This window comes from Micromys minutus, assembly GCF_963924665.1.
Source record: "Micromys minutus genome assembly, chromosome: 1".
Classification (NCBI taxonomy): Eukaryota; Metazoa; Chordata; class Mammalia; order Rodentia; family Muridae; genus Micromys; species Micromys minutus.
This window is the reverse complement of record NC_137969.1, coordinates 95,324,809-95,352,618: the sequence shown is the minus strand read 5'-3', so window position 1 is coordinate 95,352,618 and position 27,810 is coordinate 95,324,809. Positions and strand designations below refer to the sequence as shown.

General features: G+C 42.2%; 1 protein-coding gene and 1 pseudogene across 5 annotated transcripts in view; one reads left to right on the top strand and one right to left on the bottom strand.

Annotated features, from left to right (window-relative positions):
• AGTPBP1 (ATP/GTP binding carboxypeptidase 1) overlaps nucleotides 1-27,810 on the bottom strand; it is a 120,659-nt gene that overhangs the window by 64,078 nt on the left and 28,771 nt on the right. For all 4 annotated transcript variants that reach the window (XM_080914313.1, XM_080914311.1, XM_080914314.1 and 1 more), the window contains exons 4-13: nucleotides 27,643-27,710; nucleotides 26,448-26,511; nucleotides 25,554-25,700; nucleotides 23,053-23,184; nucleotides 20,139-20,232; nucleotides 15,173-15,210; nucleotides 11,656-11,864; nucleotides 10,263-10,440; nucleotides 5,002-5,099; nucleotides 1,597-1,713 (exon numbers count right to left, since the gene is read on the bottom strand). In XM_080914313.1, coding sequence (XP_080770439.1) covers nucleotides 1,597-1,713; nucleotides 5,002-5,099; nucleotides 10,263-10,440; nucleotides 11,656-11,864; nucleotides 15,173-15,210; nucleotides 20,139-20,232; nucleotides 23,053-23,184; nucleotides 25,554-25,700; nucleotides 26,448-26,511; nucleotides 27,643-27,710 — 1,145 coding nt within the window. The remainder of the gene's footprint in view (nucleotides 1-1,596; nucleotides 1,714-5,001; nucleotides 5,100-10,262; nucleotides 10,441-11,655; nucleotides 11,865-15,172; nucleotides 15,211-20,138; nucleotides 20,233-23,052; nucleotides 23,185-25,553; nucleotides 25,701-26,447; nucleotides 26,512-27,642; nucleotides 27,711-27,810) is intronic.
• Nucleotides 7,805-8,393, top strand: LOC308426225 (thioredoxin reductase-like selenoprotein T; annotated as a pseudogene). The gene has a single exon. The product of its transcript is annotated as a thioredoxin reductase-like selenoprotein T (transcript).

Sequence of the window (27,810 nt, the reverse complement as noted above, 5' to 3'; positions counted from 1 at the left end):
TCGGGTTGTGGTGATCCCCAACTATAAAGCTGTTTTCTTTGCAACTCCAGAACTCTAATCTGGCTACTGTTGTGGACTGTAATGTAAGTATCTGATATGCAAGATATCTGATATTCAACCCCCACAGGTTGAGAACCACTGATCTAAACCCTAACCTTGACATCCATTATAAAATTACTCTGTTGTATTCCCATACCTAAGCCATGGGCTGTATAACATTATATATTCCTATATGCATAGAATTATAGGAAAATAGGTAAAGTCACTAAATGCTAAGCAATCCCCACCAAAAACTACTGCAACATTACTTGTCTGCCTTACTTTACAAAGTATTTATCTTCAAATGGCTCAAGTGAACCAAACACATTAAAAAGAGTAACTCAACAGATCTTCTAGGGTAAATGGAAGGAAAGGTTCCCCATTCCATACTCCTCCCAAATGCCACTTCCCAGCTCCTCCCCTCCACCCCATTGGCCTCCCCCACCCTAGGCCATCTACCTTTTCTCTGCCCTGATCTCCTTCTGGTCTTCTTAGTTTCAAAGTTCCAATGAACTTCAAACTTATAGGAATGAGGGCATGAGGAGAGAGCAGGTCATCTGTTACTCTACCCCAAGGCTCCTAAGTTTACTCCCAAAGACAAACATGAAAATCTGGCAAATATTTCTCATCTATGTCTCTTAAATAGTCTTTTTATTTAATCAACTGTAATTAAAGATATAAATTCTGGAGAGCTACAAAATTTAAAGAAAAATCTCCTTAATCTTAGAGATTAGCTAATCCACATAGTTTCTGTCCACACACTTTCTGACTTTTTGTTTGTTTTTGATTTGCGACAGGTTGGCTATCCTGGAGCTCATTACAAAAACCAAGCAGGCCTCTGAACTCACTGAGATCCACCTGGGTCTACTTCCCTGTGCTGAGATTAAGGTGTGTGCCACCATGCTCAGCCAAACCTACATTTTAGAATCCTGAGTAGTTTCACAGACTTAAGAACCCAGCAGTGTCTAACAAAAACCTACATGTACTAACTGCCAGCAATCCAGTCAACACGTGCATCACGGCTGAATAATTACAGCTCAGTGAGAACAGGAAATTCTAGCACTGACCCCATGCGCCCTGGCTCTGCTGACCGCTGCTGGGTTACAAAGTAGCCTGGGAGGGAGGGAAAAGCCACAGCTCTCCTCCTCACACCTAAACAAAAAATAGTGCAGGGAGACCACAGCATCATCTTATAATACACGTTTAAAGAATAAAAAACAAACAGAGCAAGTCACAGTTAGAAACCAAAGTGGTTATGCAATGCAAAGCCCAGCCCCCTCTCCTTACAGGTGGCCAGCACAGCCCAGGTGCCAGCACAGCCCAGGTGCCAGCACAGCCCAGGTGCCAGCACAGCCCAGGTGCCAGCACAGCCCAGGTGCCAGCACAGCCCAGGTGCCAGCACAGCCCAGGTGCCAGCAAGCAGTCCGCTGCTACTCTGTAAACAAAGATGGGTTTGATTTTAAAGAAATGAGAGATAGCAATTATGTGCTTGCTCAAAAGAGAAAAAAAATGAACATTTTATAAAACTAGGTAAGACCAAATGTTCTGTATTTATACCTGAAAATCATCAACAAGCTCAGGAAAAAGGTGCTCATACATTTTTAGTTCTTCTATTGTTCGTCCTGGTACTTGCTGGGGTCTTAATTTATTAATATCTGTTTCAATATCATCATTCTGAAATAATAAAACATGTCATTAGTATAAAAACACCACAAAAGTTTTAGAATTATTTTATACTTTAAATGTCCCAAAATAGTGTTACTTATCATTACTAAGTGATCATCAATCAAGTTTATGTTCAATTTAATCTTAAATCAATTAGTTACAGGTTATCACTGGCATTGACCCTGTTGTCTGGTGAGGGTTAATGGTAACATAACAGGGTATTCATGTTCATCAAGGCAAAACTCAAACAAAGAAAGACTACTCATGTTCTCCACGCTATTCCTATTAGTTTGCTCTAAAGAAAAACTCAAAAAAATTAAATTGAGAAACATTTATACGTAATAAAGATGGCAGCATCAGAGCAGCTACCATTGGCTGTCATGCACTAACTCTGCCATCTGAGCCAGTCTGTGTGGCATTATGCTACTGGGGGTGGGGACTGGTGCATACCAGTGGTAAGAAGCTCAGAAACAGACAACCTGAATGTAAAAGGAGCTGGAGCTGTTCCAAGGTCGACATTATAGGGCAGGATGAAGCTTCAGTACAGACAAGACTATTACACACACTCACACGCCATGATCAGCAGGCCCTGTGCCCAGCTCACCATCACTGCCCACCCTAGTCCTCAGGGCCAAGAGACTAAGAAGCATGCCCTCATACAGATCTCATATGTGTCCGTGATCTGTCCTGTCTCTACAGTCTGCAGCCACGGCTGAGCTCCCTAAACTCCTAAGAGCAGATGTGTCTCCAACTGGAGAGCAAACGTAGCAAACGTTACTCCCCTAGGACCTGCAGGACTCCCTAGAATCCTTAACAAACTCTAATCCTCACAGACGAGTAAGGAGACAGGGAAAACAGTTACTAATTTTCAAGTTGGAACTCATTTTTAATTTCCTATTCATCTACAATCAGAATAAACTACTTTTTTTAAACCCAAAAGCAAACTTATTTTACTGTCCTTCACTCCTTCATATATAGTATGTGTCCATGTATGAACATTAACTAGTAGTATTCTTAAAGGAAAAAATAAATGATATTTCTCAACATCTTAAATTCAGAAATTTGCTTTCATTTATATAATCAATAAATAAGATTTTTCTTATTTCTATGAATAAAAGATTGGTTTTATTTACATATGTATTATTACCATGTAATTACTAGTTTATGTGTGTATAGTTTCCCCTGAGTATTTAATCTATGAACAAATAATGTATTAATCATCCAAAGCAAAAAATATTTTACGAAGATACATTTTCTCATTGCAAAAGCCTTTAATTCTAGCACTCGTAAGGCAGAGACAGACAGAGTTCTGAGTTAAAGGACAGCCTGGTCTACAAGGCAAGTTCCAGGACAGCCAGAACTACACAGAAATCCTGTCATTATAAAAAAAAAAGAATTTTTTTCTCTAACCAGACAGCTCACTGTAGCAATAAGGAAGGGAACAATGTGTGGACCTTTATTGCTCCCTGGAGGTAGTTGTTTAGAACCTAAAGTATCTGAACTGGAGTCCCTGGAGGGGAGCAGGGGCTCACAGAGGTGAGGAAAGGCAGTGTGAAGGCCGATGTAGCTGAGCATCCTCACTTCCTTCTCACTTCCTTCTGCAGCACATCCCTCCCCTGGGACACTGTGTGGATCCAGCCCCACACAGCCCAGACTCTGCCCACCACTGTGGCTTGAAGAGGGCAGGGCCCAGGGCTCACAGCAGAGCAGGTGAGCTATCCTCCCTCCACCTCACTGCCTAGCCCTTGCTCACATGGCCCTCTGTGCTTTGTCTCTACTGCTGTGAGGACTGGGTGCTCACAGTACATGAAGAGCTTGGCTAGGCACATGGTTAAGTGTTCAGTAAGTGCCACTTTTCCTCATTATGAGTGTTTTGTTAAGGCAAAATAGACAATTGTGAGCAATTTTAACTCAGTGAAAAAATGGACACCAACAACTACTTTGCAAAGATGGCAATGTCAAGAGCCAAGAAATCTGTGGAAATGTTTCACATGAATGGACCAAGTGAGAGACAAGGAAATGCAGTGTGTAAGAGTAGCTCTTGTAGCAGAGGGTAAGCAACCTCGCAGAGGGCATTACAGGAGCCAAGGGTAAACTGGACACACTGGCAGGATGGCAGAAAGCTGACAGCTGTGCTACGGTTGTGGCGTGTGCTCACAGGTAAAGAACCATAAGTGGTGGCATATCTAACTGGCTCCCACATGCCTGTGTTCAACATGTGCACACATACACACAGCAGCCAAACCAGTCACGGTTCCAACTTTCCTCACTCCACACTCTACACTCTTGACCATAACAGGGTTTTGCAGTAGAACCAAACATGCTTTAATGCTTATTATTAAAATCTTGTATTTGACAGAAACTCATCAAGATTCAAGTGAAAAGTGTGGATTTCTCTACCCCCCGGGTACCCTGAAACAAAACAAAAACAACAAACAACAACAAAACCCACGCATGCAACCCCTCCTCCTCCCTGGGAAGGTTATTCATAGCTATGAACCTGCTAGTTCACAGCATATGTCAGTCCAAACTGCCAGTTACCCCAAGGTTTGTAGCCTAACACCAAACCTGCCCTGTTTTCACTTGTGACCCCATTGGTGGTAATGACATTAACTCTGTATTATTAAGACACATCTTCCAATATCCTAGACTATAGCAAGCACAGTGTGTCCAAATTTTAAGGCAGTATTCCATTTTTACAAGACTTGTTTTTAATTCACATACATGGGTGCTCTGCCTGCCCCCATATATGTGTTCTGCATGCCTTTGGATCCAGAGGTAGACCTCTCAGCTCCCTCTCCACACCATATCTGCCTGCACACTGCCACGCTTTCCACCATGATGATAAAAGACTGAACCTCTGAAACCGTAAGCCAGCCCCAACTGAATGTCTCTCTTTATAAGTGTCTTGGCCATGATGTCCCTTCAGAGCAATGGCACCCCAACTAAGACAGAGCTGGCTTTCTAAGCTTCCAGACACAGTGTGCAACTCTGAAGCCACCAGGCTTTGGCCTAATAGCTCATGTAATATGACAACGGTTTATTTCCTCAATTCAGCATTTTCTCTCAAGACTTGTGACATCATCACCAAGCACCTCATTTACAAACAGTCTCAGCAGTCTCACACCGCTTTCCTTCAAGTACTGGGGTGAGAAGCTAAGTCAGCTTATAGCCCTTCAGTCAGGGCCATTTCCACAGCAGCACATTCAGAAACTGAGGCATTTCTATGCTCTGGGCAAATCTGTCTGAAAGCTGTGATGAGTACATAGTGTTTACTATTGATAAAAGTCCACTGACCTTAAAACTTTGATCTAGGTCATCCTCATTCTCGACTTCATTTTCGGCTTCTAAATCAATGTCATCGTTGTCGTCACTCTCATCCACCACGTCGTCCACTGTGATGCAAACACACTGTAAGTCAGGCAGAGGCGACTGTCCACAAAGCAGGCATGCAGTGTGTGTGTGTGTACATGTGCATAAAGTATTGCAGTCACCAACGAAAAGCAACAAGACTTCTCTTTAGAGCCAAATTACCATGTTCATCTATTTAGCAGAAATTTCTTTTTTGTTGATTATATTTGTTCTACAACAATTTCAGATATTGAGGATTTTTTGGTTTCCCTTTTAGGCTCCTTACTAAAAACACCTATAAGGATATCTCAGCCCTGGAAACCCGGGAGTATGTGGAAGGGCACTAACACTCAGAAGGCTCTACAAACTAAATGCTTTCTCCCTGGTGTTCTCAGCTCCAAACCTAACGCTGTCTGTCACAGCAGCCCAATCGAAGCACTCAGTCCACCCTCTGCAGCTGCTTATTTCCAGGACCATGTGCTATGAACCCTGTTACAGCCCAGGAATTCCCTAGAGACAGAACTCTTGTCCGAGAGGAGCTCGGGTGAAAAGCAAAAAGGAGACAACAACCAGAACATGTAGAAGCTAAAAGGTAAGGAGGACACAAACTTGACAGTCACAGGAAGAGTAGACAGACAGCGAGTGGCTGCAAACCGTGCAGGGACAAGGGATGAGCACTAACCACTGACCCGGTCGCAGGGCAGGCGGCTCAGCAGCACTCGGGCGGTGAAGCTCCGAGAGGAAGGTGAGAGGTAAGATCTTGGAAAAATATGACTGACATGTCAGAGTGAGTTTGGGAAATTCAAATAAGAATGAGATGGGACAGATTTTGCAGAGCTGACTGTGTCCGTGACATTTCTAACCTACCCAACATAAAATTTCCCAAAAAAGAATGGCTTGACTCAACTTGCAATTTTCTGGCAGGTCTGACGGGCGTGCGCAGGAGTGAAGAAGGCCGGTCAAAGGGGCAGTTACATGTCTAGGTCCGTACGAGACTAGGAGATTGCAAGAAAGGGGCTTGACCAGACGCTCCTGAGTAGCTGCGTGTTCAGCCACAAGGGCAAATGCTGAGCTGCTTTCCTGAGCTCTTCAATGTCTCTGTCCAGTGTGGCATAGTCAGAGTTTACTGACCTCTGCCTGGAGGTACAGAACCCTGCACTTCAGCTGAGGGATCGCAATTGTGACAGCAGCCGTGGAGAACACCGACCAGCGCTGTGTGGTGTGAGACGATAAGCAGACAGCCCAAGTCTCTGGAAGAAGGAAATGCCGCTTCCTAGTATGCAGTTTCTATGAGAAACTGTGAATGTTCTTTGGTGGACTAGTCCACTGAGATCTACTGAGATCCATGAGATCCACTGAGATCCACTAGCCACAAATCACTTGCCGGCCATGAGGGTGAGTAAGCGGAGGGAAATCTTGTCTGGCAGTGTTATAAAGGTTCTGGAAACGAAAGTCCTGAATGAAGCCTCGCTCCCTGGCTATTAACTATCTGACCTAGAAGCAATCAGTTGTCTGTCTTCATCTCCTGCTGTGTCCCTGTGAACATGTACAGAGGTAACAGACAGTCTGTCACACGAAGTGTGACATAAAAGTGTATAAGCATTGTCGTGGGACGCTAACAGCCATTCAGTTTGTCTTAGCCAACACTGGCACCAAATCACTTCAAGGTTTTGGGCTGCAGAGAGGATTTATGTAAGTAAAAACTAACAAACACCAGCAAAGGTGTCAGAGTGTGTGCAGCAGCCTGGGTCTATAAATCCTAAGCCCGACAGCATCCAGCCATGGATGCAGTGGAAAGGCCTGAGGAAAAGAACAGCAAGAAACACTACTCATGAAAAATGAACTAAATTTAAAAAGCCTGTCACAAACAAGAAAAATTCTTCAATAGTACACAGAAACACAGTTCAGAATTAGAGAAAAATGTTTTTAATGTGGGGCAAAGATTACAAGTATTTTCCTTGGGTGCATGGTGCAACTGTGAAACATTTCATGGCTTTGTGTGGCATTCTAAGAACTGACTATACCTTAACTCCAACACAGTCTAAGCTGGTGACTGCAGACAACAGTGTCACCTGCTTGCTTACATTTACAACAGCAATGCAGGAAACAACTTTACTCCTCGCTGACAGCTAGTGGGGCAGGCACAGGGTACCCATGGGACAGCGCCAGTAAAGGAAGGAGCCAGCAGCTCCTACAAGGACATAGAAACTATAAAAAAGAAACCGTTTTCACTGTGCCTATAAACAGGAACCTGTCCACTCTATGCACTGTGTTAGATCTGTAAGGATAGCCTACAGGTGTATGGGTATGTCTGTGTCTATAAAGGTTTGTAGCTATAAACATACAGACACAGGAAAACAGCTATATTCTATTTCCTTTCCTTATATCTGGTACTGTTAAATATCTTGTCATGGTTCCCTGGGCAACACTCCACACACTCTTGCCTCTCAATGAAGAGTCCTTTTTTCTGACTTAGCATCTTTTCTTAGTTCATTACATACTAAGATATGATATAGATAAACAGTAACAGGTAATTGAAAACAACTGCAAATTTTCATAATAAAGTTTGTCTGGAATCTCTTCATGGTATTTACTAAAATAATTATTTGGTTTCCTTCTTCTGACCTACTAATAATAAATTTCACCATTTTAACTTATAGTGAACTTCACGTCTTAAAAATAACCTACATGTCCTACAAATGAAAACACTGACTTTCTGAAGGCGGTCAGAGCAGCTGTCTCATTTAAGATGAGGCTCTTGCTGCTTCTGCTGGTGGCAGCGTCGGCGGTGGTCCGCAGCAAGGCCTCTGCCAACCTGGGCATCGTGCCCAGCAAGAGATTAAAGATGCAGTAAGCCACGGGCTGCTGCTCAAGTTCCAGAATTGTGTATCCTGAGGGTACAGGCGGGTGTTCGAGGAGTACATGCGGGTTATTAGCCAGCAGTATCCAGACATCAGCATTGACGGGGAGAATTATCTTCCTCAACCAATTTATAGACACATAGCATCTTTCCTGTCAGTCTTCAAACTAGTATTAATAGGCTTAATAATTGTTGGCAAGGATCCTTTTTGCTTTTTTTCGGCATGCAAGCTCCTAGCATCTGGCAGTGGGACCAAGAAAATAAGGTTTATGTATGTATTATGGTTTTCTTCTTGAGCAACATGATTGAGAACCAGTGTATGTCAACAGGTACATTTGAGATAACTTTAAATGAGGTACCAGTGTGGTCTAAGCTGGAGTCTGGACATCTTCCACCCATGCAACAACTTGTTCAGATTCTTGACAATGAAATGAAACTCAATGTGCATATGGATTCAATCCCACATCATCGGTCATAGCCCTGCCTATCAGCGCTGAAAACTCTTTTACACTAAGGGATTTTGCAAGAGCAGCATGGCTGACATTATGAAGGCCTGCACTGAAGACAGCAAGCTGTTCATACAGACCAGATGTTTCTTGGCAGGCTCGTTGTAACTTTTGGAAAACCTCAGTGCAAGACAGTTTTCCACGCTGGCACATGCTGAATTCCGCACATACATGTAATGCAGTGATACTGTGTAGCTTCCCCGAGCCCATGGTTAATAGTTTCTTCTTACATAGTATTACTACTTGTAATTCTTTTTTGGTCATGTTTGAGAAAGTACAGAATTGAGTTACAACTTGAGTTTTTTTCAACACCTGTGGTAAGACGGTTATGTTTTTATATGAATTTTCATTTTTTTAAAATAGTTAAGCATCAGTTTTCTGAACTGAAGTTCCCAAATAATTTTTAAGAGTTCCTCAGATAGCTCTAATTGGCCATGTTTAATACATAGTTTTGAAAACACTGAAGATTGTGAACAGTAAATTATACAGGATTATGGGAGAAAATCCAATATCCAGAATACTCTGTGTGTGTGTATGTGTGTGTGTGTTACCTAGCAAGTGTGGTGCTCGTGCATGTGTGTGTGAGAGAGAGAGAGAGAGAGGGAAAGAGAGACTGATTATCAAGAATGGCAAAACCAACTGCTTTAAAAATCCTATTGTGTAGTTCAAATGTCCTGCCTTGACCAATCTAATGAGTTAATTAATGGGCTCTTTATACTAAACTAATTTTAAGAAACTGAGCAGACATTAAGTTAAATGAAAAAGTTTATTGCTCAGTGTATCTGTTAGCATTATTTTAAATAACCATCTGCCTATTTTTTTTGTTTTTGACTTAAAAAATAATCCCATAATGGACATACTTAAGATTTACACACAAGTAATGAGCTAATTTACTGTTTTAGAACAGTTGAAACTCACCTCACTAAAGAGCAATTCAATGAAACCTCTTTACAAAGTACGTATTATGTAAATGGAGATCATCTGTCTAGTAATTGCATTATCTTAAAACATCATATGTCAGAATTTTGTTGAATTTGAAAGACAAAATTAAAAATATTTTTAATGTTTAAAAAAAAGAAAAGAAAAGGAAACACTGCCCCGGTCCATTTGCTCCATTTTAGAGTCTGTACGTTCGGTTGGTGGACATCGGCTGTGGTTGTTCCCGGTGATTCTTACCATGCTGGCACCAAAGCTGTGCTGAGCTCTCAGCACCATGCTGGCACCTAAGCTTTTCTGGTTTTCTATGCTCTGGAAGATACAGCACAGAAAATGCCTTCAAAGTTGAAAGGGAAAATCAGATCAGTGCCATGGCTCAGTGGGACTGCAGCAAGCCTGATGTAATCTGGCCCCTGAGACCATGGCGTAAAGGGAAGAACCAACTTCTGAAGGCTGTCCTCTGACCCTCATGGACCATGTGCATGCCCACGTAATAATAATAGGTACTACTACTAATAATAATGTGTAATTAAAACTCTTTTTAAAACCTACACGGGTAATTGTAAACATACTGACTGACTGAGCATTTGTTGCCGTCCTCTTATGTAACATCCTCTTAAGTGACATCACTATCTTATACGATGTCACCCTCTTACGTGACATCACCATCTTATAGAACGTCTCCATCTTACACTTTTAATATCCACGATGATTGCTGACTAACGTTTGTATATTTTCACAGCTCACTCTGATGTTCATAGACATATAGTGAATCCCTTCTTGGATTCTTCTATCTAAAGAAATGCTCACGAACTACAGATAAATGTTTGTCATGCTCACATTAAACGCTCAAACACACTTTTCAACAACAACGTCACAGAGTGCCCCAGCAGCCATGGCCCTACCTTCAGGCGGCAAGCTGTAGAGCTGGGCCACAGGTCCAGTCACAGGGATAACTGGCAACTGGAAGTGGAAGGAACTCTTAATGGTGGGGAGTGGCAGGCGGTTTTTGGGGAAACATTTCCTCATTATCAGACTGGATGTGTTGACAAGAGGGTCAAGAGTCCTGACAGCCAAGCACTCCTGTCCAAACAAGATCATGAGAGTTATTAGAGCTCAGCACCCCTGCACTGAGGATGGAGCTTTGATCTAGCCGCAAACACCACAAAGCAACACTGTACCACAGCTATGAAGTGGCTTTGCTCTTCCCCAGTGTCTGCACTGGGGAGGCACGTGTGACTTATCCAGTAGGAGTTTTCCTTAAATGCTTACTAGGCACACATCAGTACTTACCTTTGACACAGAAAGTCACCAAGTGTGAGGCCCTCCAACAGCTGGCAGGCTGAGGGCGTGAAGAATAAGGGGCACACTGAGAACTGAGGTGTGGAAGTAAAGTTGTGTGCACTGACTGTGCCTCCCTCTCTATCTCCTATAAAAGGCAGCTTGTGAGATGAGAGCAGATCCCACTCAGACTCCTAACAGTGTGGCTGGGTGGCCAGTGTCAAGTACAGGTGACTTAACAATATCGTCAGTGACAACTGGCCTTCCTGTGGCACTTTGACAGACTACATAATCTTAAACACATGACTGACTTAGTTAAACAGACAACTCTTGGAAGTGTTCAACCACCTAATTCATAATCATACGTCAAATACCTATTTATTAGGTGTGTATCTGGATAGTAAAAACAATTATATAAAATTGTTCTAGAAAAATGAATACAGTCAGAATAAGCGTGCCAAGTGTTTAGAGACCTTAGTACTGTCATGCAGAAAGGTTGTTAACTGTGTGGAAAACCAAGAGCAGCCTGAACGAGGCTGGTCATTTCAAAGGAGGCTGCACTGCCACTTCCTCTGTCCCTCTAGTGACAGTCGAAGGGGAGCAGAGAAGGCCTTGGTGGCAGTCACATCACCCTGCAGGGCTAGCAGGCCGCATCTAGCTTCCGTCTCCCGGTCGGCATGGCCCCATCCAGCAGAAAGACAAGCCCAGTGCTCACAGCAGAACTGACCTTCCAGTGGAGAACCCTCAAACACAGACACACACCCACAGCACCAGGAGCCCCTCCCACGGCGTACGTCCCATAGCGCTGCAGCACGAGGCTCACGCTCTAGACATGTACCGACATCCTCTCCAGTCACCTGAGGTCACATGTGACAATCAAGTGGGATGTTTCCTGTGAAGAACTTTTAAAATGTGTTTATCATATATATACCTTCCTGCATACTTTCACACTAATCCATGTTCTTAAGAACCAAAACATCATCACTAAAACAGAATAACAAAAACAAAGCAGCTTACCTGTGAAGTGTTATACAGAATTTTCATCCCATTCGCATCAATAAACGCTTTTCTTCCCAATTTGATGTTTGTGACACTTTTTAGGCTCTGTAAAATCCCCTTCCGGATGAGCATGTTTCTGTGGCGATTATCATGCCGGTGCCAATCTACATAAATTGTTAAAAGCACTTGAACATATCCTCTGTCTACAGCTCTCCTGGCATTTGTCTCTTTAACAAAAGAAAGTTGGAAAAGGTTATTTTATAAATGACAGGAAAAAGTTTTTTAAAAGGCTCAAAAAGTAGACTATCAGGATTGTGATCAATAGCCAACCTTTATTTAATAATTTTCTAATACAATAATTATGGCAAGTTCCAAAAATCATTACAGTTTCCAAAACCATTTCTGCCTAATTATTTTATCATGATTTACAAATACTTAAATATCTGTACTAGCTGGGCTTGGCAGTGCACACAAAGTGAAGAAAAGATTGCCAGTGTGGGACCAATTGTGTCTTAATGGAAGTACTATCTCAACAATAAAACATGAAAATAAATGTGTTTACTGTGACATGGTCTGTAATTATGTTTAATGTTATACTGATTTTAAAACTCCATAGATTTTGAAACCTAAGTGTCTTTTCCCTAAGACAGAGACTCCTTCAGTGACTAGCTATGGACATTCCCACTTTTGCTTATTTCCATCAGAAACTGCTTAATCCCACCGGATTACAGCTATTGTCGCTTACAAATTTTATCTGCCCAGTGCAATTAACGGTTCTAGTTATTCTACAATGATGTAGATATCCACTTCTTAGCAACATAAAATTTAAAATATAACTTGTTGTTCATAGAAGGTAAAAAATAGGTTAGTGTTTTTTTTCTAGGTACTAAAATCTTAACAAAAAAAAACTATATGTTTTCTGAAATTGATCAATTTTAATGGAACACAACTAAAGAAATCTATACGTTTGAACTGACTGTCTTAAGATTACAACCCAAAAGAACACACCTACTAGAGCAATGGCTCTGGAATATCATCCAGGTAACACAGTGCCGAGGCAGGTCTGTGAGGGCTGTGGAGCAGAGGGTGGGACCTGCCTGGGTGGCTTAGATGCAAACCAGTGCAAATCCCTTCTCATCTGGTTGCCCACTAGGGGGCCTTGGCTATGCAGTGGACCCAAGATGCTGCTGACCTTCACCAACTCCTTACTTTCTACATGTGCTCATAGGGACTAAATCCTAACGCACAGATGGAGCAAGACTCACTTTCCTTTACAACTACATGCTGACACTACACTGATGCAAAGTGCTCACCGGGAGGAGGGAACCGGTTTGCTTCTGACCGTTTGTAAAAGCTCTATTGTAAACTGGATGTCTGCTGCATGCCTGATATCAGCACCTGGGTGGCAGAAGCAAGAGGGTGGCCAGCCTGGCCTCTGATAACAAGATCCTCCACTGTGTCTACAATGGCAGGCTTCTTCTGCCAGGCTGTTGTTATTTACATCCATTGAACTGCTTTGACCAACATGATGACCTTGTACTTTAAGGCTAACAATCTAACTCAGTTGATAGAGTGCTTGCCTATCAGGAACAAGAGTCCTGTGGTTCAGCCCCCAGCTGCACATACACGGAGAAAGAAGGGGAACATCTGTAATCTCAGCACTCAGGAGGTGGAGGCAGGAAGATCAGGAGTTCAAAGTCATCTTTGTCTGCATAGCATATTCAGGCCAGCCATGATAGGTCAGATGTCGTCTCAAAAACAACAAGAGTGTTTTAAGTGGATACACACTTTTGTTGACACCCCTTGAAATGCATAAGTCTTTACCAGCTGTGAAAAGAGACTTCCTTAGAAGCTTTGCGGTCACTGTACCACTTACATCTTTGTTTCTGCTGGGATCTACAACAGCATAAATGGTATTTAGGGGAAATGTTATTTTTAAAAAATAACATGCCAAATAAATAATTCACTATAATCTTTGTTTCTGCTGGGATCTACAACAGCATAAATGGTATTTAGGGGAAATGTTATTTTTAAAAAATAACATGCCAAATAAATAATTCACTATAATTCAAACATAGGTGCTGAACTGGCTCTTCAAACAGGATGAGAGTTCTGTACAGTCTGCACGGAGTACAAGTACAACAGGCGTGTGTAAGGGTTTCCTTCACAATGCCTTGCCTCTTGACACACAAACTGTAGGTTTGTGACTAGCTGCACCATCTGCTGTGAATCCCAGCTAGGCTCTGGCTGCATGCTCAGGAATGCACGCTTGCTGGGCTCACCACTCCTGCATGTATGTCCCATGCCACACTTATTCTAGAGCAAATTTATCCACTAATGTAAGTTTTAAAATCTAATAGAGAATGTTCCAAACTGCCCTGGGCCATTTCAAACTGTTCAGACTACTATTGAACACTGCTGTGCGTCACTAAGTGTCCTGTGCTGTGTAACGTGGGATTTGAAGAGATATTTAATAGAAACTACTCAACAGCTACTGTGCTCCATCAGGCAACCACGTTCTACAGTTTACCACATCACAGACAGGCGGTTACTCACCTGAAGTCCACCCTTTCCACCCCAAGGGTAAAAGTGTAAAAGAGAATTTGGCAAACAACAAAAATCGTATTCTTAAATTAATTTTATTCTTTTCTTAAAGACAGGATCTTACTATGGAGCCATGAATGAGCTAAAACTCACTATGTCAACCAGGTTAGCCTTGAACTTGCCAGCAATCCCCTGCCTCTGTTTCCTGCCCACTAGAATGACAGGTGCATATCACTGTGCCAGTGGCAATTGATTAACTTTTAACTAACCACGTTACTCTTAAAAGTGTATCACACAAAAGCTTAGTAAACAAGGGGCCATGCCCCTGACAACAGTTCCTGACCAACTGCCTGTCATGTACTGGGAGAGGAGGGCAGAGAAAAGCCACCAGCTGAGATCTTTAATGACTAAATGTCAAGATCAAATGTTAATGAAGCAACTGGTCATATGGAAGAATACTATGAAAATAGTTCAAAGCCATACTGATCATGTATGAAGAACAGTCATACATGCAGCCCATGTTCCCCAGTAGCTTCATATGCCCACGCTTCAGCTCTGAAGGCAGCGGAGCGTGGACGAGCTCACTGCTCTACGTTTCTGTCACGCCATTTCTGAAATGTTATGGATTTGAACTTATGATGAGAACAAAATTTCTAATAAAAGTCACTATGTTAAACTTATGCTATATGAAGCTGGTATGCATTATAATGGCAGGCTTATTGAGCAAGAGTTTATTCCATCCATTTGGATAATTTATTTAAGCACATCGCTTTCATATTTCTACTTACTGACATGAGCATAAAGCCCTGTCATTAAAAGAAGTAAATGCCATGTGAGCATAATTTTTCTGAGAAATAAATCTAATATGATATCAGGAACTTTGACAATAAGAAACTAACTACATACACTAAATCTAATTTCCAGCTTCTTGAACACAGATATACATTTAGAGCATTTTAATTACTATTATTTCTAGTATTTAAAAACTTACTTGATTTTAGCAATGCAGCAAGAGTGTCTAAAGCAACCCTGTCAACACAACAAGAAAACACAAACAACAACAAAACTAGTGAAATGAGGCTACAATAAAAGCATGCAGTCTTGTCAGACACCACCCTGTCTCTGACCCGCTCCTGTCAGACACCACCCTGTCTCTGACCCGTTCCAAGTGCATTTACTCCTGCAACAGTCCTGATTATTTGGTCTTTCTCTGTGTGCATCTCGCCCTTGAATTCAAAACAAGATACTAAGATTAAAATACTCAAAGTATTTATACGATTTTAATAACATTAACCTTGTCTAAGTCTTTATGTCACCAGAGAAGTTTGCTCAGTTACAGTGACAACATGCGACCCTTTCAGAACACACAGAGCAGCAGAAGGAGGCCTCAGGGGCCCTGGGTACAAATAAGGACACATTGTGACAGTCTGATTCAGACCTGCAGGGCTCACGATGTCTTTAACTTTCTTTCTTTAACTTAGTGCCATGTGCTAGGATCCTTAGACATATGGGATAACAACTGTAAACCCTACAGCTTACAAGTAAACTTAATTACTCCCCCTTCACAGGACGTGGTAAAAGCCCTAAAAATTGAATGTGATATTCACGCAATGATATCAGCTATTATGACCAGCCATAAAGACCCATTACCTATCACTGTAGAAAGCCTATAATTCAAGTGAGTCATTGGGAAAGAAATGGCTCTCTGTGTCAACTTCAAAGTGTAAGCTTACAACTACAGTATCTCCTTGTAAGATTTAATGGTAAGTTTTCACTGCACATGTATACTCTGAAGCTGAGGCGTCTCACTCACCATTAAGCATTTGTTGAATGCCTACTACCCACTCCTTCTTCATGGGTAGGAATTAAAACAAACATTGCTTCAACAGATAATTTTGCAATCTACATTATGTAACACAATATACATGCACATGAAAAAACTACATAAGAAATTAAAACTCCAGCAATAGAGTGTGGGGGTGGTAGGGAGAAGCAGTAACCAGATGAATGAGCCACACAGAGTGTGAGTGACCAGAGGCCTACAATGGGATAAGCAGTAATCACAATTAAACCGAGAAACAATCATTCACAACGACACCAGAAACCAATGTTTTATGGATATAAAAGCTTTAAAATTTAAACTATAATCTGCTAAAACCACGTTTAAAAAAATCTTGTGTGTCAATTAATATAAGCCACTTGTTGATATAGGGAAGTACAAAATCAGATAATGTTCTCTTTTTAAAAATCAAGATGGGCTACTATGTGAGCCGTGTAGCTGCTGCAATGCTCCAAGGGTGGGTGGGGCATGCAGGGTAGGTAGGCATCACAACCAGCATCTTCATCAACAAAGTGCTTTCTGTTTAGGCAAAGGTCTCCGAGCCCCTGAGACCCTGCAGTGAGTAGGGAGGAGGAGGAGCTGTGGAGGCATCTGCAGTTGAATCACCAGGGCTACGTCCTCTTCTGTGAAATGAAAGCAGCCAGAACACCTCAATGGGATCTAGCCGGCACGCATCACAGTCTTGCTGGAAGACAGAACAGACAGACTTCCATGGGACTAAAACTGTCTGCTGCTGTGGAGGCAATGCCCAGAAGCAGGACCTGGCATTGCTGAAGCCCAAGGAGCTTGCCTGGTGTCAAGGTGCACTATCTGCTGTGCAGAGAGCTAGATGTCAATGATCCTTAAAGAAGATTATGCAGAAGCTAATCAATTAACACCATCTTACCCTCAAAAACAGAGACAAACAGCATTCCTCTTTCTAGACTATTTAGGAAGACTCCAGTTGCTGAAGGCCATGAAGGTGTGGAGCTGTCACATTTTAAAGATGAGTGTAACAAACTGGCCTCACCTTGAAAATAAAACAATGTAGGCCTATGTACACAGGGCAGACACTCAAAGCTGCCTGCCAAGTCTAAAAAGACAACGACACCCACACATCCACTGTTCTCAGGCTTCACAGGCCGAGTGTGGACAGGCTACTGTGTCAGACAGATGCATTCAAACACCAGTGCTGTCTCTCCACAGCACGTTGTTTAACTCTTACTACATTATAAACTCCTCTACAAGCCAGTAAAACTCACAAAGAGTACAGATCTGTATCAGGGCACCTGACCTTCATGCACGAGGCCCTGGGTTCAATCCCTGGTAGCAGAGAGGAAAAGTACTACTTAACCTGAGACAAAATATAGACTCCTCCAAGCACTTAACAACAGGAGCTTCGAGGTGCATTGTCTGACATGCTCTCTTTACATCAAGAATGGTTGCCAGCCAGCATTTATTTTAATATAATGTCCTCTCAACCTTTTCGTTTTACTACCATCATGGCCACCTAAAGAGCACCTTCTGCACAGACAGAGCCAGCATATAAAAGGCATTTCAAGAAACAAGGTAAATGAGAACACAGGACAACATGAAGACAAGCAACCAGAACTTTATCACCACGATGAACTGCATCCTATCTCTCTAACCTCAGGATCTAGCCTTAGCAGGAAGCATGTCCACTGAATATATAATCTGTCAAGATAAGATCATCTGGAAGGTAAGTGGGCTCTTGACTGATGTCCTTAGAGAAGACCATGTAAAACAGAGAGACAGAGAGAGAATACCATCTCCTATGGCTGAAAGCAGAAGGTAAGAAGCTACCACCTTCCAGGACTGCTGAGGACTTGCCACCAAACAATAAAGCACTAACAAGAAGATGGGAGACATGCTCTCCCTGAGCTTGCAGAAAAGAACAGCCTTCTGGGAAAGTGAGACGGGGCTTCTGAATAGTTCTAGACCTGTGTAGGGCAGTAAATGCTTGTCATTTCCAGCCACCAAGTTAGCTGGGAGCTAACATAATGTATTGGACACACGCGCCTGTGCACATAACTGTGAACACATGCCTTCAGAGGCCAGAAGAGGAAAGCACATCTCCTGAAGCTGGAGTCTCAGGCAGCTGTGAACCACTGGGCATGTATGCTGGAACTGACTGCCATCTCTGCAGCCTGTTCAGCTAATTCTTCATTCCAAAGGGCAACCCCCTGAGGAAGTCTCCCAACTACAGCTGGCTATGCCATGCTTGAGCCAAATTCTCCTTACAACTAACTGTTTCTGTGGGTGTTTGCTCTCCATGCTGACAGTGAAAGTCTCACATAAGGGGCACTCAGTGCACTCCACAGATGCATAAAGTAAAAGAACTTAAGACTTAGTCATCTTGAAAACTGTGACCAAAGCATTATTGAAAAGGTAATAAACTTCAGCATAAAAGGTTCTGGAGCTCTATGATACAGATAAGCCAATGTCAACTTCTAAAAAATAATTAAATACTATACTTAGAAAATAATGTAAATTTATTAGTTACAAAAAATTTTTTAAATAGTACATACTGTGTTAACAATTTCTCTTTCAAGGTATTTATACTTTCTCCAAAACTTTTCCGACTTCTCTACCTCTGAGAAGTATATTCTAAGAAGCCAAAGAGCAGCAATGATGAAGGAAAGATGTATGTTTGGTTACTGAGGAAGCCAGCATACCTATGTCAGCTGGAGATCAGTTCAGGCAGTGACCTTCAGCATGAGGTGGCCTGAATACAACCTGACTCTTCTCCTTGTAGGAGCGAAGACACAGGACACTGGAGAACACGGCTATAATAACATCCCAGGCTGCCTCCTTCTGGACTAACAGTGTAAATCTAAAACCGACAGCCAGAGAAGGGAGGAAATTCTAAAGGGAGGCTTCCAGCTGCAGATATGAGTCTCCACTGAACATGTCCCTTTTAAATACAGTATTAAGAAGGAACAACAGAAAGTTCCAGATGTCCTTAACTAGGGCAGAAAAGGTCAGATTTCTAAAGAATGACAATAAATAAAACTGAAGAGCATACAAATCAGACGCCATGGCAGACCTAACACAGGGGCACACAGAAGGTGCAATAGCAGTGGCAGAAGGCTGGCCACAGTCACTGAGGCGAGAACTGGAGTTCACAGACTGCTCTTCCTCTCCAGGAAGGCACATACTCCTGAAGACTCTAGGCAACACTGGGTGTAACTTGTTTATCCCTTATCCAAACAAATCCATATAAACTATGACTCCAGACAACCCAAGAACATGGACATTATTTTCTACGAAGGCATTAGCCTGTTGATATCTTTGAAGCAATTATGCTAATTTCCAATCCTTATTTAACAGAGGGACGTGCTGAAGTAGCCTATTAATTTACTGGGAGAGATAATCATACCCCATAAAATACCCAAGTTTTACTCCACAGTCTTCAACAAAGCATGCCAACAGCAGCATAAAGGACAGGACAGTGATGGAGCACTGGCACCCGTGGGGTAGGACACAGAATGAGCCTTGCTGTGTGAGCCTCAAAACGAACAATCACCTCAATGGAACTACACCAAGTCTCACCCCTAACACAAAGTCCTTCATTTCTAAAGCTGCAGGACCTATAAATAACTGAAAACACACACACACACACACCACACACACACACACACACACACACACACACACACACACAATACAGCCTTAAGGTACATAGACTCAGACACCCAAGACTCCCAAGACAGGAAAACATAAAGAGTAACATGATTTGGACAAAACAGAAATGTGTGACTTTCAGACCCGTCCAATAGGGTGAGAAGGGAAGCAGTCATGAAAAGCTTAGTACAGTGGGCGAGGACTAGAGTAGGCACTCAACAAAGGGCTCAGGGAGTGACACTGTAAGCAGCCTAGCCCCTCACAGGACCGACCAGCATTCAAAGTCATCATCTTTACAATATTGTACTTAATAAACTGAAATTTTCCAACTTAAAGATTAATTTTAATTAAGAAAATCTTTATTAAAAGAAATGACTATTTAAAGAACTAGAGACTGTAGGCACAGCTGACCTCACCTGCTCAGGTACATGTCAAGGCAGTATGCTCAGAGTGACTAAGGATAAACTCCCCTCACATAACAACATTTACTCACTTCATGAGACCTGAGTTCTTCTTACTGAATGGCCCGATGATTTTAAACATCAGCTCCACAACTCCATTTTTACCTAAAGATACTGAGTTCACAGCTGAGAAACAAGAAAAAGACACAAAGTGATTTAAATCTTAGTGCTGAATCTAAAAACACCCCCAAGTATTTAGTCAATATGCATGCAAGCTACCTGGGGCACCCTCAAGGTCAGCTGTAGGGTTGGGGGGTGGAGTTTGCTTTGTTTTTATGGGAAGTTGGGAGCAAGTAGCATTCCAAAAACAGTTACTCTCAGATGACACCAGGGAAATGAGTGTTGGAAATCAAAGACAAGAAGCATACAGACTCTGCTCTAAGAAACCTGAATTTAGTAAGCACAGCAGAGAACGTACTTCATTCCTGTGTCTCTTTCTAGATGCAGAAAGAGTTGCAGACTGTTTGATTTTACTACCCACCCCCATCAGAACGAGACAGAGGGATTTCTAGAGATAATGATGCCTGAGCTCGCTCAACATGAACACGAGTTGGTATGGCAGGAGCTAGGTGGAGTTAAGGATGGTTTTGCAATAGCTCAGCAGAGGTGCAGGATGAACACTGTTAGAGTGAGCCATGGTGTAAACAGGGCTGCAGGTGGTGGCAGAAGAGAGCAGGCTTCCTGAGTTCCGACTCCTGCAGCAGCGCCCAATCAGCAGCATGTGTACTTCCCACAGCCAGGGCAGAGCTCAGAGCACCCTGCAGTCTGACCTGAGACATAGGCAGGACCTTCACTAAAGCAACCCTGAGGATACCAACACAACAAGATCCTGGTATGCTACAGAGAAAAGATAATGGGAAGGCTGTGTCCAGTATTTTAAATTCTGGACGAATGTTACTTTAAAAAAAATTACACAAAAACAGGGCTTGGTAGTTGGCTGCCTTTAATCCCAGCACTCATGAGGCAGAGGCAGGTGGATCCCTAAATTTGAGGCCAGCCTGCTCTACAAAGTGAGTTCCAGGTCAGCCTGGGATACACAGAGACACCCTGTCTGGGGAAAAAAATTACACAAAACCCCTGTGCTACTGGTTTAGTCAATAAAATGCTACCAAAACTTGCAGCTCCTGTGTCTTGGGGACACATTCGCTCTGTTCCATGCCACAACAGCTCTCATTGATACCTCTAACATCTTCTTTCCCCTATTTAACTGTTTCTGTCTGTTCTTGACTCTGTTGATTAAATATCAAGTTTTTCCATTTCCTTATGTCCTCTTTAGTCTTAAGTGTTCGTTACTTTCTAAGCACACCTTCAATGAAACTGCCAGTGTATACACACATACACACATGCACTGGATCATATTTTTTCATGATTTACAATGGTCTATAATTTATTTCTAACTTGGGGGAGTGAGTGTGTGTGTGCACATTGAGTGCACCTACAAAGGCCAGAGGTTAGTGTCAAGTGTCTGTCTAGTGTTGTGCATTTTTGACAAAGGATCTGTCCTTGTAAGTACAGTTCACTGATTCATGGAAACAAGCTTGGACCAGGCTCCAGGGACCCCCCTCTCAGACCCTCCCCCATTGCTAGGCAAGGGCGCTAGGGATCAAAGCTCAGGCCCTCATGCCTGCACAACAAGTACTGTTCTAACTGATGAGCCAGCTCCCCATGGTTCCTTCATTTCAGTCAGAAACAGGAACTGGTTGCCTCAGGTTTGAGACCTCAGATGACAAAGTGAGCGATGGGTGGGGCTAAACATCCCTACACAGTCACTCCTGTCTGCAGCTTCCTCAAAGACTCCAGCACCAGTTTTTGTGTGCTCTGCAGCCTCCCTATCACAGGATGATAATTCAACACTGCTGGTGAGAGTGTGTCTTCCTTCTCCTCTTTCATCTGTGAATACAGTGTATCTATGGTGGTTTGGAAGAAAATGGCCCCCACAGACCCACAGGCACTATCAGAAAGTGTGGCCTTATTGGAGTAGTTGTGGCTTTGTTGACCGTGTGGCAGTAGGGGATGGCCTCTGAAGTCCTATATACTCAAGCCAGACCTAGAGTAGCCAGCTTGTTCTTCCTTCTGCCTGGGGATCGAGATGTAGAACTCTCAGCCTCTTCACCAGCACCATGTCTGTCTGCATGCCGCCATGTTTCCCATCATGACAATAATGGACTAAACCTCTGAACTATAAGCCAGACACAATTAAGTGTTATCCTTTATAAGAGTTGCTATAGTCGTGATGTCTCTTCACCACAATAGAAACGCTACGGCAGTATCTTATCTTTGTTTCCTGTTGCTGTGATCAAAATACCCTGACAGAAGCACTTTATGGAGAAAGGGCTTTTAGCTCATAAATCCAGGTCACATTCCATCACAGCAGAGAGCTGAGGCAGCAAGAGCCTGCAGTAGATGAAGTAGACTGTCACATAAACCGTAATCAGAAAGAGAGAGCAATGGATGCATGCATCCTACACACCCTTTGCTCCTTTCTGCACTTTTACATAGCTCGTCATCCTCTGCCTAGGGAATAGCGCCACTCACAAGGGGAGAATCTTCCCACCTCAGTTAACAGTCAGGGTACTCACACAACAATGCTCAGGCCAGCCTGACCTGACTGTCCCTCACTGAGATGCTTTCCCAGAGAGACTGGATTGTGCTTGGTTGGAAAGTAAAACACTTCACAGACAGAAGCATGCCCCTGCTGCCAAGACTCCGTAGGCTCCCATGGGTGGCTTCCCTTTACCCCAGGCCTTTACAGGTAAGGAAACTGGTAACAATTCTTAGATCTGGTCACCTCACCTCTTACCCCACATCCCTTTTGTTGACTTAGGAGTTACATTAATGTTTACTTTTCTTAAAGTTATACAGATATATTGACTTTAAATGATTTTTTAAGTTCTTTTGAATAACTTCAGGACCTTGAGTACACTCCAGCCGCCTTTAGGTACTCACAGTTGGTAGAATACACTCGTAAGAGCTGGAGACAAGGGAGAACCAAGCGGTAGTTCTGAAAGTGCTGCTTGACCAGATTCAGAGTCACATTCAGTGCCCCATTGACTCTAGCTTTCACTCCAAACTTCTTATCTGTTAAAAAAAAAGTATTCAAATAAAACTTTTGTACAAAAGTAATTTAAAAAGCAATGAAGACTGGGGATAAGTCATGGTAGAGAGTCTGCCTAGCATGTGCCTCAACACAAGCACTAGAAATGCCAAAAAAGCAGAGACACATGAAACTCAACTATACATTCATATAAATGTGAAGTTAACATGAAACAGTCAAAATTATAATAATTCTGCATCATTTCCAATTCCCCTTATTCTTCTGAAGCACATCCTACAAGCTATCAAGGAACAGACAGGAGAGTTAGACGGGAGGGGCAGAGCAGCCAAACATGTGTGGTCCCATGCGAGGCAAGCATGACTCATCTTCTGTTCAGTAAGTCTAACTCAGTAGCATCCCCTGGGCACACACAGGAAAGGAGTAAACAGTCTAAATGTCCACTGCCAGTACCATCTAATATGAACATATTCTTTTTATACCTATAAGATAATATACAAATTACCAAAGTATGAATATCTCAAATAAATCAAACAAATTTCTAACGAGGAGCTGAGAGGCAGCGTAACAGAAGTGCTTACTGCTGCTCCTCCAGGGGACCCAGTTCACCAGGACCACAGTAAGCACTGCAGACTACATTTTAAGTCCAGTTCCAGGGAGGTCCAACAACTCTGGCCTCCTCAGGCATCCGCATTCATGTACAAGTGGGCATGCACACACATGCACACACATACACACTTTAAAATGATAATGTTTTTTAATGTACGAGGAAGTAGAAGAGATACTGTGATGATAACTCAACACATGGTACCACGTGTAACAACCAAGTCAAGGCAGCTGACATTCTCATCTCTTAAATGTTTTACTTTTAATTTCTGATGAACATAATAATTATACATATTTATAAAATACAGGGTGATATCACGTACATTTAATATGTGCAATTCAGGGTAATGGACATTTCCACCTCATAGCATTACTGTGTCTGTAAAGAGCAAAAGTTCTTAATTTTTAATCACATGAACAGATCACAATCATTAAAAGATACTAAGTAACAAGAGCTGAAAAATATGAAGATTTTATAAAAAAAAAAAGCACAGATTTAAGATGCAGAATAAAGTAACAACGACCTATGTAAACTAAAATGGAAGAAATAAACACATCAATACCTTAATTTCATGAAAAGAAAAGGTAACTTGGTTGCAATTAGCAGCAGAAGAATATACTAGCATATTTATCAATTACTAAAACTTTCTTATTTCATTTTCTAAAAAAAAATATCAAAAAAGGAACTCATAAATCTCAAATACAGAAGTTAAAGAAAAATAGGAGCCAAGATAACATATGTACTACATTTAGTCTCAAGGTCACCACATGGCTGTACTTAAAAAACAAAACCTGCTAAAGGTATGAGGTAGACTCATGCAATGCTATATGAAGACATGCATGCCTACATACAAAGGCAGGCAGCATGTTCACAGTCAGACACTTCCTTCAAGATTAGGGCAATGTGATGCAGTGCAAGAGCAAACTTTTTAAAGAGCAAGCCTAAGTGCTCAGAGCTGCTCCCTGATCTTGCAGGCCTATACTCCTGTGCTGTAGGCTCTGTTCATAGAGTGTGACATCCGTCCCCTGAATAAGCAGCGCTCCTTGTCCTCAGCCCACTCTTAATCCTACGTCTCTCTGCAGCTCTGATTCCTACATGTCTGCTTTGGTCTTTGTGAAAACGGAGTTTCCGGAGCACTGAACTGCACACAACACAAACGTGATCGTCAGCGAAACACACTGTCACTGAGCATAATCACCTGCACATGCTTGTAACTTCTGAACACAGCATGTGCATTCTCTACAAATGTGTGTGTACACATATATATGTATGTGCACATGCATGAACACACACAAGCACGGAGACACACAGATGATGCCACTTCTCTACTTTTATACCACATTCAAAACAACTCATTTCTTTTTTTTTCTTGTCATCACAACATAACATTTATTGGATGATAGATTGCACATCAGATGCACACATTCACAGTTAAGCTAAGACCAAAGAGAATGCATCAAACAAACAGTTAAGCTGAAATGTTAACAGATGTGCTTACAGAAAATGAATTAGACATCAAAATAACTAGACATGGTAGAATATTCTTAGGTTTATATAAATGAAAATGTTGTATCCTCTGTCTCTCTAGCTGGTCTTGTAGACAAGAATCTCAATTTGAAGAGACAAAAAATCTCTAACAACTCATTTCTTATTAACTATAAAAAACATTCCACTGTTAGACCCAAGAAAAAGGAGTACTTTAAATGTCAAACATTAAGCAGTTTAAGACAAAGATTCAAAGTTACAAAGATGGCTCTAGGATCAATAATCATGAAAACAGTCTCTTACCTTTTGGTCCGATCTTGGCAAGAATGGAATGAGTCTGCACCATCACCTCCTCATGTGGTGGGGAGTCTTTGCTGGCATTCATAAGCAGTTGCAGCAATATTTGTGAACCACCTTTGGCAACTAAGAAGCTCGCTCTTCGACCTCCACCTAAAATGATTTTAAAATACTGCAAACAGCATATCTTCACGTAGTGGACATTACAATCAGTTAGCATTCCAGAACTGTTACAACCATTGGCTTCTAAAACCAAGTACTATCAAAATCAGTCTGGGTCTTAGTACTAGGTCTCACTATCCAGCCTTGCCAATGCCTCGGGACTCAGCTCCTCTTTTGTTTTGTCTCACTAACAGTGGAACACTGAAGTGCAGCACACAACATACCAACACAAATTGTACCAAAATTCTGGGCTCAAGGTGCTGCACGCAAAAGTAGTCGAGGAGACTATGAGAAGGATCTGAAGACACCACAACTCAGGCACTGCACAGCAGAGGTGGCTCGGTGGTTAAGAGCTTGCTATGCAGCCAGGAGGCAATCCCAGCAGCCAACACTGTGGGGACCCAAGACAGGAAGATCAGTGGAGCTTACTGGCTACTAGCGTACCTGAAAACCTCTAGCTCCAGGTTCAAATTCTGCCTCAAAGGATCAAGGTGGCAGATAAGAAAGGAGGATGCCCAATGTTGTCTAATACACATGCACCCAACCTACCCCCACCTCATCTCTCCATCCATCTCCCCTTCCCTCTTCCCTCATCCCTCATACAAGAAACAACAACAGGAACATAACATTTCATGTCCCAAATTTCAGCACATCAAGGGAATTTAAATGATGTACACAGGACACACTCCTAGTCACTATTTACAAATACAAACCAAATCAAAGTGAATCAAAACTCACCAGATGATACCAGCTCAATGAGAATGCTTAGGATATTAAGTATAGTTTGAAGATCTTTCGTGTTCTGAAACAAATAGTTGATTTGTCTTATTAAAACACTAAAGGTTTTATTTCAAATGTTTTAATCTCCAGGTACCGACCCGTGTCTGACAAATGACCTTTTTGACCTCTCTGGGCACGATAGCATTGACCTCCACTGTTCACTTACTAAAACCTCAGGGCATTCAGCACTTTTCTTACACTAGCATATTGACTTCTGTATGTGTGTCTATGGAGGTGACATGGAGTTCATGGGACAAGATGCTGGCATAGGTTCTCCCTTCTACTGGGTAGGTACTGGGACTTGAACTAAGGACATCAGACTTTGAAGTAGGTGCTTTTACACTCTGAGCACCCACATCAGGCAGCTCACAGCACCTATAACTCCAGCTCCAGAGGATCCGGTGCCTTCGGACTCCATGGGCACCTGCTCCACATGAACATACGTGCTGATAGGTACAGATGAAAAGGCAATAAGAAATATGCTTTTTTTTTTAATACAAAGATTCCAGTTTGGAGCCTGCCAGATGGCTCTGCAGATGAAGATGCTTGTGGCACAAGCTTAGGGCCTGACTTTAATCCTCAGAACCCATCTAAAGGGGGAAGGAGAGAACCAACTCCATGGAACTGCCTTCTGGCAACCACATGTGGACCGTACTCTCCTATGCAAACACAGTAAAATTTAAAAAAAAAAATCTAAATCTTAAAAAAATGTTTTAGAGCTGGAGAGATGGCTCAGTGGTTAAGAGCACTGACTGCTCTTCCAGAGGTCCTGAGTTCAAGTCCCAGCAACCACATGGTGGCTCACAACCATCTGTAATGGGATCTGATGCCCAATTTGGTGTATCTGAAGACAGCTACAGTGTACTCACATACATACATATAATAAATAAAAAATTTTAAAAGAAGTTTTAAAAAATATCTAAGATAAATTTTAGTTATTATAATCAATGGGAAACAGATGTTTACCTAATATAAATTAGCAAACTCAGGTGTGTATTCACTTCAATATCCCTCGTCCTGTGTGTGTGTGTGTGTGTGTGTGTGTGTGTGTGTGTGTGTGTGTGTGTGTGTGACTGAGTATGTGTGTGTATCTGTGTTCACTTCAGCACTCCTCCTATGATAGTAACCCCAGTGAAGGCTGTTAGAGACATACCTCCAATGTTGACAATAAAACTTCCATGCCTGTAGAACCTTTGGTTGTCATTTCCCTCCTTGTTTTTTCTGAAAAGTAAAAAAAGATATTTCTTTAAACAGGAACCAAAAGGAATTCCTACTGCTTGCTACACATAGCAAACACTGTCTCAGCACAAACTGGCTCCTG